This window comes from Bemisia tabaci, chromosome 1, assembly GCF_918797505.1.
Source record: "Bemisia tabaci chromosome 1, PGI_BMITA_v3".
NCBI lineage: Eukaryota > Metazoa > Arthropoda > Insecta > Hemiptera > Aleyrodidae > Bemisia > Bemisia tabaci.
The window spans coordinates 44,269,276-44,283,852 of NC_092793.1; the positions used below are offsets into that span (position 1 = coordinate 44,269,276).

At 37.5% G+C, this 14,577-nt stretch overlaps 1 protein-coding gene across 9 annotated transcripts in view; it reads right to left on the minus strand.

Moving 5' to 3' along the window:
- Positions 1–790: 790 nt before the first annotated feature.
- Positions 791–14,577, minus strand: part of Ho (Heme oxygenase) — a 43,773-nt gene continuing 29,986 nt past the window's right edge. For all 9 annotated transcript variants that reach the window (XM_072301281.1, XM_072301264.1, XM_019044229.2 and 6 more), the window contains exon 3: positions 791–1,449. In XM_072301281.1, the coding sequence (XP_072157382.1) occupies positions 797–1,449 (653 nt within the window). In that variant the 3' untranslated portion in view covers positions 791–796. The remainder of the gene's footprint in view (positions 1,450–14,577) is intronic.

Consider the following 14,577-nt stretch of genomic DNA (forward strand, 5'->3'; position numbering starts at 1 on the left):
AAAAATCAGCCCCTTGCCACAATGAACAATGGTCCAAACCGGAACCCTCTATCTCTTTTTGTTCAATAGTTATAGACACTTTTCAGTTACTTTATGCCCACCCTGTACAATTAAAATATGCTATTATTTTTCAATTTAAATCAGCTTTTGTATTTATTTAATTGTCTTTGTGGCAGTCTGGTTTATTCGCGTTTATTTACATGTTCCTTGATTTACACTTATTTTTCATCCTTACAACTTAATTCTAGAATTCTGCTTTTGCATACGCTCATGTAGAAATTTTACTTTTTCTTAGTCAAAAATCAGGATTTGGAAAAATTATAAAATCAGGGTTTAGCAGTGAAAAATCAGGATTTCCCTTGGCATCCCCATGGTGTGGACTCAGTGCCATGGGGATGCCAAGTTGGGTTCACTGACGAATATGATGTACTTATGAGGTCTATAAAGACCCGAAACAATATAGATTTCTCGGCGTGACCTCAACTTAATAACCCGATGCGAACTGCCTGAGCTGAGCACTCGCCCTCCTCAGTTTTGGACCTACATTTTAAAGTCATTGAATCAGTTTCTTTCCAAACCAGCAAATATAGCTAATAAAACATCCCTTATTTGAGACACTAGGTAATCTACTTCAGCTAGATTTCACACTCTCCTATAATGAAAGTCCAATGCATATCTGTAGTGAATATGAAATACCGTGTTGAGGTCAATCTCTTTTGCTTTCTTTCCAGGAAAGGGCATTGATAATTAACCAAAGAGAGTTATAAAAGAGGTAAAAAATAAAAACAAATTTCTATCAAGCAATGTTTTTACACAGTAAATAACAAAAGTATAAAATGACTACTACGACTAGAATAAAAAGAAGTTTTAACAGTACAACAGTAGTTGTGCCTCTGACACTTTTGATAATTTCGTTATTCAATAAAAACACTCTCCTACTTTCCTCTAATAATTTCAATTTAGTTTCATCATCCAAGGTCAAAGCAAGCTCATCTAAAGTTGCCCTTAATTTCTGCTTCAACTGATACAAAGAATGCCTACCAAAATCAGTGACGGAATAACCTTTTATTGGATTGCTCCCGTTAGTTTTGGTGAAAAAATTCAATTTAGAGGCCATAATCCTTTTTTTTCGCAAAATTTGTCCACCAGATAAAAGACCCATGTACAGGTGATATATGTATGCAACTAGGAGAATGGGCTCAGTTTTTTCAAGATGCCGCAAGTGCATAAGATATTTCACAACACTTTCACGGGGCTCATAAGTTTTAGTCCAATCCACCCCTAAATAGTAGGCCAGGTCTAACTCAAAAGCTTCTGTTCTTGCAAGACCCTCAATGTTAAATTGGTGAACTGACGAACCTTTCAAGGTGGTCATGGCATTCTCCAAGAGACGGAAAACTTCATAGAACACCAGCAAACCATCTGCCCAAACAGCGTTGTTGGATAAAGCTGTAAAGAAAGAAGTAAATGATAACTGAAAAATATGCTAGGCAAAGCAAAAATGTATCTGGAAAAATCAGTTTCATGGACTTAATCAGGTAGGTGTGGTATCCGTCAAGTTGGTAGTATGTATTTTTAGGGAGATTTGCCCTAGTAGGTCGTGAAACCTGAGTTAGGCTCTTGTAAGCTTATCAATAAAATGTGATCTTTTCCCAAGGAGATAAAGACGGAGCGCTTAAAAGCAAAAAATGAAGCTTCTTTTCAATCACCTCTACTTTTGGCTAGAGGATTGGCGGCGAAATCGGGACAAGTTTGAAATTCAAATGTAGGGCGGGAACTGAATAAAATAATTGCGGAAACAAAGTATTTTAGATGATTTTGGCCCAAATTCACTTACCCACTCATATTTTTTTAACTTTCGGTTAGTTTTGGTCCGTCGTCGACCGATTGATTTCATTTGGGAGTAACGGCCATCTAGGACTGTAACGGCCTGTTTGAACCGGCAGGAACACCATGAGCAGAAGAAAAACTAACTTTATCTGAGATTACTGCCTGTTACCGAGAAAAAGTAAGTGTATTATAAAAAGTCGCAGTCCCAACTTTCTAAATATATTCGTTTTAGGCATTTAAAATACGTTTAGAAGAAGAAATGTGGAAAAATCAAAAGGACAAGTTCAAATCAAATTTCCGTTTGCCGCCATGGATTCCCGCGCTCATTTACACACTCGCACAAGCACCCAGCGCCAAACCAGGCTTCACTTTTTCCCCGTACTTTTAGATACGAGCACTCCGTCTTTATGTCTTCGTCTTTTCCTTATAGTACGGTGGCTAATTACCAAAAAAGGGCAAATAGTGGCAAATAGTGATACAGTTTAGCGGCTTTCAGAGATCAAACTAGATGACATTTGAAGAGTTTTGAGTCGAAGAGGCATTTTCAAAATGGTGGCAGATCCAAGATGGCGGCCATTCAAAATGGCGGCCGGCGCGTACTTTGAGCCGCTATAGATCGAGATCCATTGAACCGATTTTATTTCTCTTTTTTTTGTTTGATAGATAATTGAAAGGCAAATAGAACAAAATCACAAACTTTTTGATTTTGACAATATACAGGGTGTTTTTTCCACAAAACCCGCTTTTTGTGCATTGATAAAAAAGCCTTTAACCCATATATCTTTTAAAATCGCATTATTAAGGCCCCTTTAAATACTCGCCATGTAAAAGGGCGTCTTTTGAGCTTTCCAACGATATATTACATGATAGGTCTATAATTTAAGGTTTTCACACCACTGCGATCCGCGCGACGGCGGCACAGCGCGGGCCTGCATAAATTAATCCAGGGGCATATGTTGAAAAGAAGCCTCCCGTGGAATAGTGAATGGAGCAAGTGTGAAAAGTGGCCTAATCTCTTCTTTTCGATGTGCAGAAAAATAATTTAGATGTTGTCTAGCTCAATTTTGCGTCCAACCCCTCCAATTCAAGATGGCGGCCAAAATGGGGGCTCGGGGGTTGAAGATGTTGGAATTTGTTTTTGATGCCGTGTAAGGGGTCTTTCACTATGTAACTTTGGTCGTAGAGTCCGAATTTGAGGTCCAAAATTGTCTCCGGCTCAAAGGGATGCCCAAAATCCAATATGGCCGCCAAAATTTCCACGATAGGGTCAAATCTCCGAAAGTTGCGTAAAACTGCCAAGTAGTATATCTTTCATAGGGTTTTCTGGGTCGTAAATTTCACCGATGAGGTCAGAATTTCACTACAGGTTTATTGAAGCCCAGAAATTTCAAAATGGTGGCCAATATGGCTGCCGTATGGCACTCGAGGATACGAGCCTAAACAAAATATTTCACTCCGCAACGGCAGCCATATTGGCCGCCATTTTGAAATTTCTGGGCTTCAATAAACCTGTAGTGAAATTCTGACCTCATCGGTGAAATTTACGACCCAGAAAACCCTATGAAAGATATACTACTTGGCAGTTTTACGCAACTTTCGGAGATTTGACCCTATCGTGGAAATTTTGGCGGCCATATTGGATTTTGGGCATCCCTTTGAGCCGGAGACAATTTTGGACCTCAAATTCGGACTCTACGACCAAAGTTACATAGTGAAAGACCCCTTACACGGCATCAAAAACAAATTCCAACATCTTCAACCCCCGAGCCCCCATTTTGGCCGCCATCTTGAATTGGAGGGGTTGGACGCAAAATTGAGCTAGACAACATCTTAATTATTTTTCTGCACATCGAAAAGAAGAGATTAGGCCACTTTTCACACTTGCTCCATTCACTATTCCACGGGAGGCTTCTTTTCAACATATGCCCCTGGATTAATTTATGCAGGCCCGCGCTGTGCCGCCGTCGCGCGGATCGCAGTGGTGCGAAAACCTTAAATTATAGACCCATCATGTAATATATCGTTGGAAAGCTCAAAAGACGCTCTTTTACATGGCGAGTATTTAAAGGGGCCTTAATAATGCGATTTTAAAAGATATATGGGTTAAAGGCTTTTTTATCAATGCACAAAAAGCGGGTTTTGTGGAAAAAACACCCTGTATATTGTCAAAATCAAAAAGTTTGTGATTTTGTTCTATTTGCCTTTCAATTATCTATCAAACAAAAAAAAGAGAAATAAAATCGGTTCAATGGATCTCGATCTATAGCGGCTCAAAGTACGCGCCGGCCGCCATTTTGAATGGCCGCCATCTTGGATCTGCCACCATTTTGAAAATGCCTCTTCGACTCAAAACTCTTCAAATGTCATCTTGTTTGACCTCCTAAAGTGGTATAACACGATTTGCAGCATTTTGCCCTTTTTTTTGGCACTAAGCCAACGTACTAGAAGGAAAAAACACTGAATAGCACAAAAATAGACATTTTCTATATTGAATAAAAAAGGAGTCGGGGGCTCAGACCCTCCTTAGCTATCTTCAAATTTCTCCGTTGATACTCCTCCCGAACAAAACAAAAAAATCTGAAATCAGTTCAATAGAAGCGGAACTAGAGCGATATGGCGTATGCGCTACACTGCTATTTCGGAGGTCCATCGCGTGCCGCCGCCGCGCGGATTAAGATATTACGCAAACTGTTAATTACAGACCCATAGTGTAATATACCGTTGGAAAGCTAAAAACAAGCACTTTCAGAATAAACACATCTTAAATTGCTGGTACGCCCATCCTGAAAAGTTATTTAAATGTAAACGATTTTTGGGTTTCTGAAAAACCGGTTTTTGTGGAAAAAACACCCTGTATATAGTCAAAATCAAAAATTTTGTGATTTTGTTCTATTTGCCTTTCAATTATCTATCAAACAAAAAAAAGAAAAATTAAATCGGTTCAGTGGATCTCGATCTATAGCGGCTCAAAGTACGCGCCCGGGCGCCATTTTGAATGGCCGCCATCTTGGATCTGCCACTAAATTCGAAATGCCTCTTCGACTCAAAACTCTTAAAATGTCATCTACTTTGACCCCTGAAAACCGCTAAACTGTATCACGATTTGCCACTAAGTTGCAACTAGCCACCGTACTATTAGACTTAGACCAGTGTCTCACTTTTCACCTTCTCCTTCAAAGGCATCTTTTGCGATATTATAATGGCAACGAGTACGGGATCCGAAGCACGAAGAACTTTCACGAAACCATGAAACGCTACGCCACTCGTAACGCGTTGCAGGTATTTTTTAGTGTATTTTCTGAAGGAAATACACTATTGCGTTCTCCCCTGATGTCAGACCTGGACCAAAGACCATGTAATGAGCATCGATCATGGGTCGTAGATCACGAATATGCATGCCGTTTGAATTTATATATATATATATATATATATTATATATATATATATATATATATATATATGTGTGTGTGTGTGTGTGTGTGTGTGTTTCCGACTCATCGTGGTATTTCCGATTTTTGCTTGGTTATATTTCCCTCATTTTTCAAAATTTCCGGGTGAAACTTTTTGCGATGTAAAGGAGAGGAACAGGACTACCATTCTGCGAAAAAAAACCGAGATCGAAGTATTATATTTCGAATGGTGGGGGCGAGAAGTGGGGGGAGGTTCAATTTTGTGGGCGCGATAACTCGCGCAAATTAAAAGCTTTCTCCCCGAAATTTTTACGGAAGGAAGATCTTACTTAGTTCTAGGCCGGTATTGAATTTGAGCGAAATCGGTCGAGCCGTTTAAAAATGGCGAGCTTTGAAAGTTTGAGGCGGGGGGTGTGCGGCAAAAGAGGAGGGAAGCCGCACAGTGGGTCACGACCTGAAAATTGGTGGACAAGACGGCAATGTTGTCGCACAGTGGGTCACGAACTGAAAGTTGGTGGACAAGACGGCAATGTTGTCGCACAGTGGGTCACGAAATGAAAATTGGTGAATAAGACGGCAATGTTGTCGTACAATGGGTCACCAACTGATGAACTGATAATTGGTGGACACGATGGCCATATTGTTGCACAGTGGGTTACAGACTGATAATTGGTGGACAAGAAAGACGGCAATGTTGTCCCACAGTGGGTTATGGAGATTCATCCATCGTCACTCGAGCTTGCGGGCTTGCCACAGCGTTTGTTAACATTTTTTCATATCAGACATTACATGTGGATTGTTTGTTGCAATCTGGCGACATGAAATCCTTATTCGAATAATCAATGCCTCCAACAGTGTAAACGTAAGTCCAACCTCCAAAGATTGATAACTCCCCGCCCCCGCCCCTCCCTTTGGAAAATACACTCTTCCTGTGGTGGACGCGCGGGTCACTTAAAAGACAGAACAACTGAGGCCGGACATTCAAAGTAAAAAACGCGCGCGAAGCGCGCGTCTTGGGGGGGGGCTTGGGGGGCGAGGCCCCCCCAAAAACCGGCGCGGAGCGTAGCGGAGCGCCGGTTTTTTTCAATTGCAATTTTTTTTCACCGCTCCTGTCACTACTGTGTGCTGCTGATTCTAGGTGGCGGTAGCCACCCCGGCCCAATCCAAAAAACTCTCCCTAAAAAATGACGAGACCAAATGAAAAAAAAAAAAAAAACCGACGGGTGGCTGCTGCCTAACTAGTTATACACGAAACAACGCGACCGGGCTATTCTGCACGGTTTGCGGTCCATTTAGCTCTCCTGCTAATTAAGTCGTAGAGTAAACCTCAAAAACCCTATAATATTTGGGTAGAGTATGCTCAGCTCTACTCGTAATGCCCTCCCTTTTTAAGTTTAGTTAAGTATTAAGAAAGTTATTAAGCTTTAACGACAAATTTGGGACCCCAAAACATGACGATTATGGAATTGACCAATCGCTGAGCAGAACAGCAGATTCGGGGCAGATTCGAGGCCCGCGAAACGCCGAGTGCCCGTTGTGACTTCTCAATCGACCTACAGCTATAACCGTAAAAGAAACCCCTATAAAACTGTAGATATTTTGAAACTACTATTAATGATCCCAATACATATCGCTGCAAATTTGAAATAAATGAGACATAAGGGAGAACGATTGATTATAGACCGTATTCGATAACGGTTCGATGTATCGTTTGGTTCAAAACAATAGCACATAACCTCAAACCAAACTGTAAGGATTTAAGTTGGAAAAGCTGAAAATGAGAAAATTCCTAACAATTTCACTTGAAATTGGCATTTGGTACGCAAAAGAATAAAAAATCTGTTACAAAAGACCCGTTCTCTCAGATTTCTGAATTTACTTTTGAGGCTATGTTTATGTTTTGAACCAATCGATATCGATACAATTTCAGCCGTTTGATGTATCGAATACGATCTATTATGTCGGTTTATTGACGTTCGATAGTCAACCTGTAGTCACGGCTGTGGAGGTAATAAAATATCAGTGACTCCTGACCTCTTGATTATCTGAGTCCGCGCCTGACAAATTTACTCACTGTGAGAGTGCGACAGAAAATCAGCTGTTTCCTTTCATCACGGAAAATGGATACAAGAATTAATTCTCTGGCACACCCTGAAAGTGCATTAAAACTCATCAGATAAGGATTTTGGATGACCAGAACTGGCAGAATAATGGAAGCTATCCATTGACACCGAGGCGATAAAAAATTTAGTTGTGATCAATATTTTGGGCTGCAATAGCATCAACATCAAACAGAACATTTTCTATGACGGAGAGTGGGCAGTGAATCCCCGAGTTGAGACAGAAAACAGAAAATATTGATACCTACTTACTTTAGCTGCCACTGTATTGATGTGAGAGTTCCCTTAATCAGATGGTTGCAGGATCTTCCTGGCGATTCCCAGCATAGATATGATGGTGTTCTACATAATTAACTTACCAGCAGAATCATTCGCTCGATAGAATCATATGTCAGGGATCACATAGGATAGAATATAAAATTAAGCCTTGGGGTATAGGTGATGTTTTTACTTTAACCTCTGGTTCTCGGTCTACCATGCGAAAGGAACGGACCAATACAGAGGAATCATACATGCCAAGTGGCTCCTAAGTTGTCCTTCACTTGAGTCCTTAGCTGAAAAGTTCATGCCTGAAGGTGTGACAAAAAATGAACTGTTTTTTTCCATCCTTGAAAGTAAAACTAAGAATCAAAATTGTATTCTCTGTTTTACCCTGATAGCGTGTTGAAACTCAATCGCTGCCGACTCTGCATGACCAGAATTGGCAGATACACGCTCATAAAAATGAAATGTTATTGAAAGTAAAACCAAGAATTAAAATGGTATTCTCCGTCGTACCCTGATAACGCGTTGAAACTCAATCGCTGTCGACTCTGTATGACCAGCATCAGCAGATACAAAAATTATCCCTAAACACAGGCGATATCCCTATTGTAAATCCTGGTTTTGTGCCTAATGTACACAGGCGATGGAACATTACATAAAAGTACTATATTAAAAGCAGCTCCGAAGTTGTTGATTATCAGGGTTCTTGCCTGACACATTCACCCACTTTTAGCATTGAAAGTAAACTCATCATGAGCTAAACTGGCACTCTCCCTTTCACCCTGTTATGCATTTAAAATCAATTAGTGTATGTGGACTCCATTGACCGGAATGGGCAACAGGAGAATCAAAATGATGAAAGTTATCATTAAGTTGCATTGCAGCAGGCCGATTAGTGAAAGTTTAAAGTCTGATAAGACATCGAAATGCGATATATTGCACGGTTAAGATAGGGCTGTCTTGTCTTGTCATACTGACATAGTTTCAATAATCAGCGTGTAGTTGAGAATATTTATGTCATCACAACTAAATTTTATTGTATACCATTTCCTTAAGCACGGGAAGATTTAACGTAAGTACCAAGATGATTTTATCTGTTGTCTGGATAGGGTGCACATAGTGAACAAAGTAAGTAGCATCTTTTCGTTTCAGACACATCGTGCCCTCAGTAGAATCATAAAAGAAAACTCACAACGAAAAAGGTACCTAGAGAGAGAGAGAGGGATTCATGAAAAATTAAGAATAGGTAGTCACATTTGGAAACATTATTCCTCTGGGCAGCATAAAATTGAAAACGTTTCGTGCGTACACTAAGAAAACCATTCAAGAAGTTATATTGTTATTAAATTCAGAAATAATATGACAAAGAAAAAGAGACAGGAGACAGGAGCCAGGAGAAATTGAAATTGCATTATTGCAATGCTACTGCTCAAATCCGATCCTAAATTTCCAAACTAAACAATAACCTAACCTCTATCTATCTTCTTCTGATGGTTTATTGGCTTATATTCCAAGAGAGGAACCTACAGCCATCTATAGACAGAATAACAAATTAGAATTTAATGAACATGAGTGGGAAAGGAGGTTAATAGAAAGGTAAGATATTTAGTTTATTCTAACATCACCATCTTCACGCTTAGAGACCCTTCTAAGCGACTCCTATACCAGGGAAAACTGGGCCCTGGAAAACATACAAAGTGAACATATGGAGGTATGATTGGGACTGTGGATATGGTGGAAAATAGAGATTAACTCCTACAAAATAACTAATATAGTTGATTGTTACTTAAAAACTGGTTATTTATTTTTTTTTTTTTTTTTATTTTTTTTTTTTTTTTTTTAAATAATTTTTATTTTTATTTTTTTGTTATAGATTTATATTATTATCTTTTAAGAAATTAGCGATGATTTTATATATCTTGGGATCCGGAGTGTGGAGAATATATGAGACGTTAAATGGAGGGGAGTAGTTATTTTCGATTAGCTTTTGGATCAGTATATCTCGATTTATTAGATTTTGGCATTCAAATAGTATATGGTTTAAGTCACCATATAGTCCGCAATCGCAAATGTCTGAGTCTTTTAGATTTAGTCTATTTAAATGTGATGGAAAATTTCCATGACCTATTCGAAGTCTAATTAAGTTTTTTATTTCACTACGATTCCATTTTAGTTTATCAAACCAAGGTTTTCGATTAATTTTTGGGCAGATTGATTTTAGCTTCTGTCCCTTCCAGGAACATTCAATCCATTCTTGGTTCCATTCTAGGTATGCTTGTTTTTTAACATGAGGGATTAATTGTTTATAATACAGTTCATCATTGATATTATTGGCCAAGGGGAGCAATTTTGTTAAGCTGTCTGCTCTTTCATTCCCTGGGATTCCTACATGGCTTGGAATCCATAATAGCCATATATTATTAAGCTGGTTGTGATACAGAAGTGACTTTATGTCATTTATTGATGGGTGGAGATCACTGGATTGATTAAGCAGATTTTTCAGAACATTTTGGGAGTCAGAGCAAATTATTATATTTTTATGATTATTAGTTAGGCTATGCATGATAGCTCTTTTTATGGCATAAGCTTCCGCGTCAAAGATCGATGCGAAATTGGATAATTTATATAGTTTAAAGAAATTATTGATGGTGAATACTGCTGTTACATACGATTCTGATTTACCTCCGTCCGTATAGTATTGAATATAGTTGGGAAATTTATCATTGATTATGTTAAGGAATTCTATTAGAATTAAGTGGGGATCTATCCAAATCTTTCTATTAATATTTAAAAAATCTATGTTTGGTTGGAAAAATTGGAATTTTGGGTTATTACTTAGGGATGAGGGGAGGGTAGTTTTTTTTATCAACGGTTCATATTCTTTTAACTTAAGCCATCTAATTAGAATTAACGGATATTGTTTATTAGACCACCATGGGCTTTCCCAGATAGAGGCTTCTAGAGATTTCATATCATTTATAATGGCATTGTTTCTTAGACTCATTGATTTTAAAATTAGTTTATCAGTTAAGAAATTAAACCGGTATTGGATAGGGGGAATTGCTGCTTCAGCATTTAAATTGTTAGTCGGCGTCGACCCTAGGACACTTAATACTTTTCGTAAGCAATTGTTTTGGATTACATTGATTTTATTGCTAATTTTATAGTCATTACAATATATAGGTAGAGCATAGTCCATTATGGGTCTAATCATACTTAGAAAGAGTAAACGAGATACATTTTGGTTAATTCCCCACGCCGAGCCATGGAGGTATTTAAGGATGTTAAGTTTGGTAGCAATTTTGGTTTTTACCCATAGAGCATGGTGGTACCAATTCATTTTTCTGTGGAACAGCAGCCCTAAATATTTTACCGTTTCTTGGACTGTTAATATCGTATTCAAAAGATTTATTGTAAAATTTTGGGGTATCTTTCTATTTGTGAATATTGTGAATTTTGTTTTAGAAAGTGATAAGTCGAGACCTAACAAATTAATTATCGAGTGGATTTCATGGAAGTCAGATGTTAGTTTTGTGACCGCTACATTTAGATCTTCATCTAGGGAATAGATAGCTATGTCGTCTGCGAATTCTGAAATGGATGAATGTTGTAACTTTTTATGTACCTCTGCTGTGTATATTAAATATAGGATAGGACTTAGAATTCCTCCTTAGGTTAACCCCTTTGATTGAACTCGCGGTCCCCAAGTTTTAAAATTATATGCTAAGGTCACTTTATTATTAGTAATAAGATTGAATATGATTTTAGCTAAGTCTATATTAATACCTAGCGCTCGTAATTTGTCTAGCAAAATATGATATTGTACATTATTATAAGCGTTATTTATGTCTAAAAATAAGCATGGCATAAATTTCTTTTCTCCCAATGCCTTATATGCATTTGAGGAAATATTCCATAGATTTTGATAAATGTTTTTTCCTTTCCGGAATCCAGCTTGATAGGGGGAGAGTTTAAATTTTGATTCTAATTCATATTCTAGTCTGTTTAATATCATTTTTTCAAAGAGTTTCCTGACAGCTGAAATAATACCGATGGGTCTATATGAGGTCCTTAATTTAGGATCTTGATCTTTTTTCAATGAAGGATAGATTTTTATCATTTTCCATGCTTCTGGAATTTTTTTTGTCTGAAGAATTTGATTAAAAATGGATAGTAAAATATTTTGACCTTTGGGAGAGAGTTGAATTAAACAGTCTACTTGGATCCTGTCAAGACCCGGGTTCTTCTTTTTTAATTTTTTGAGAGCTATTTTGAGTTCTTCGATACAAAATTTTTCTAGGTTATTGGTAAAGATGGTTTCCTCCGTCCATTGTTTTTCGAACGTAGCATCAGGAGTCAGGTGAGCAAGGAAGTCTTCGACCCAATCCTCATTGGTATTAGCGAAAGGTATCAGTGCCTTGTTGAGAATTTTAATTTTTTCAAATATGATTTTAGTCGGAGTATTATAATTTAAGGAATCCATAAATATTCTCCATTGTTGTCTCTTGTTTTTCCTGATCATAATTTTAAATTCGGCACAGGCTTTTTTATATTCGATGTAAGTGTTTAAATCGTTATTAAGCTTATAGTTCGTTGCTAAGTTGTCTCTCTTATCTTTCAATTTTTGACATTCCTCGTTCCACCAAGGTATTTTTTTAAACCTTTTTTTTCTCTCTTTGATGGGGGTAGTGTTTATTGTTTGGGGAGTTGAGGGATTGTTTTTGTTTTCCTTATTAACTGCTACGTTAAGAGCTTCGTTTATTTTTTCTATGAAAAGATCGTAGGAATAGAAGGGTTGGTCCAGGACTCTATCCAAAGCCTCTCTGAATGTCGTCCAGTTTTTCAAAGATTTCAGAGGTAGTAAATTAGATTGCTCAGATGGATTTGATATTCTCTCGGTGTTCTTCTTATAGGTGTAAAGGCAGGGGAAGTGATCACTACTTCCTGAATTTAGTGACTCCCAATCAAAGTCTAAAGCTAAAGCTACTGAGCAGAAGGCAAGATCTGTGTAACTTTTGTTTTCCCCTGGGGCTGTTCGCCTAGTAGGTTGGGGGAATATAGAATTAATATTGAAGAGGTTCTGTTGTTGCGAGAAATCAAAAATCTCAGTGCCTCTTCTGTCACTAGTAGGATATCCCCAAACAGGATGTTTGGCATTGAAATCGCCCGCCCAGAGCATAAAAGTCTTATTAGATAAATCGTTTAGTTGAAAAAAACTACGTAATTCTTCTATTGATATTTTACTGTTTGGATGGATATAGAAATTTATGAAAAAGAAATCGCTGCCATCAATTATTATTTTAGATAATTGAGCTTCTATTCGCTCATCTGCAAACACATTTAGGTTAAAAGCGATTGGGTATGAGATATATTTAGTTTTAATTAGGGTAATAAGGCCTCCGTAGCCGTCTCCTCTGTCATCCCTGAAACAATTATAACCTTGGAATCTTTTTCGATAGTGGGGTTTCATCCAGGTTTCAGAAAGCATTACTATATCTGGGTCATGATGGTGGATTAGGAAAGACAGGTCTACATCGTTCGGTAGGAGGGAATGTATATTCCAACATAGGATTTTAAAATTGTTTAGTTTAGGTTTTATAAGATTAGAAGATATCATTGGTGTTGGATGATAATTTATATTTAAGAATAATAAAACAAATTGTAATATTTTTGTTTGGAATATATTGTTTTTTTTTTTTTTTTAATTTTTTTTTTTCTTTAGATTATTCAAGGGAGGATTGATATAAGTATTTTTTTTTTTTTTGAAGGTGTTATTTAGGTTTCAGCGTATTGTTTGGGGTTGATACAGAGTTAGTTTTTGGGATTGATATATTAAGATTATTAGGATGGTTAGTTATTTTTGATGATGAGTTTGTTGGGGGGGAATTAGTTACAGAGCATTGTTGGGAGGTTGGTTTATTCGAATTAGAAGGGACTTGAGTTAGATTACTTTGCCTATTCGGATTGTTAATTTTTGTTTGTTGCATGGAAGGGTTTCGGGAATTCGAAATCTCTTTGGGTTTTGCGGTCTTATTAAGGATGGCTTGGGGGGCTTCTTTTAAACTTGCGCGATAGTTATCTAGCCATGCTTTTGATGGGAGTTCATCTTCAAAGGAGTTAGTTTTCGGTTTTTTTCTAGTTGGAGAAGGAGAAGCCACAATTTCTGAGTAAGGTCTAGTTAGATCCTTCATAGAATATTGGTAATTATCTATTTCCATAGCATTAATGTCTATCAGATTTACAAATTTATTTTTAAGTTCTGGGAAATTAGCTAAAGACTGAATATTTTCAATATTGTTTGATTCGACTGTTCTTATATTCTTTTGGATTTCTTCAATCCTACCTGTAAGGTTTACTATCGAGTCTTTTTCGTAAGTATTGAGTAGTTTTTGCGCAGCTTTGAAGTTTAAGTCGTATGTAGCCATACATTTTTTTATCAGCTTTTGTTTATGCATTTCCGGGCATGTTGGAGAAAAGGTTTGGTGATTCCCCTTACAATGAAAACATTTTAAGTTATTAGGACAAATGTCTTGGCCAGCATGAGTTTCGCTACATTTGTTACACCGAGACTGAGATTTGCAGATTAAGGAGTCTTTAAAAAACGCTCGGTGTCCGTAATTTAAACAATTAGTACAGTAAACAGTACTATAGATATATGGGGAGGTAGCGCACCTGGAATAAAAGATGTATAGGTAATCCCGTCTTGTAGTGCCTTCCCATAAGATGTCTAGTTTTTCTGTGGGGATGAGGGCTCCATCATCATTTTTTCTGAAAATCCTTCTAACACTGATTATTCTTTTGTATTTATCTTTCAGGTATTGACCAATACTTTCTATTTCCAAGTCTGAGTGGACGTTGTTTACTATTAGCCTCTTGGTAGTGAACTTTAATGGCAGAAAACATTTAACATTTTCATAGGGGAGAGTGTTGTTATCATCATTAAGAAAATTATT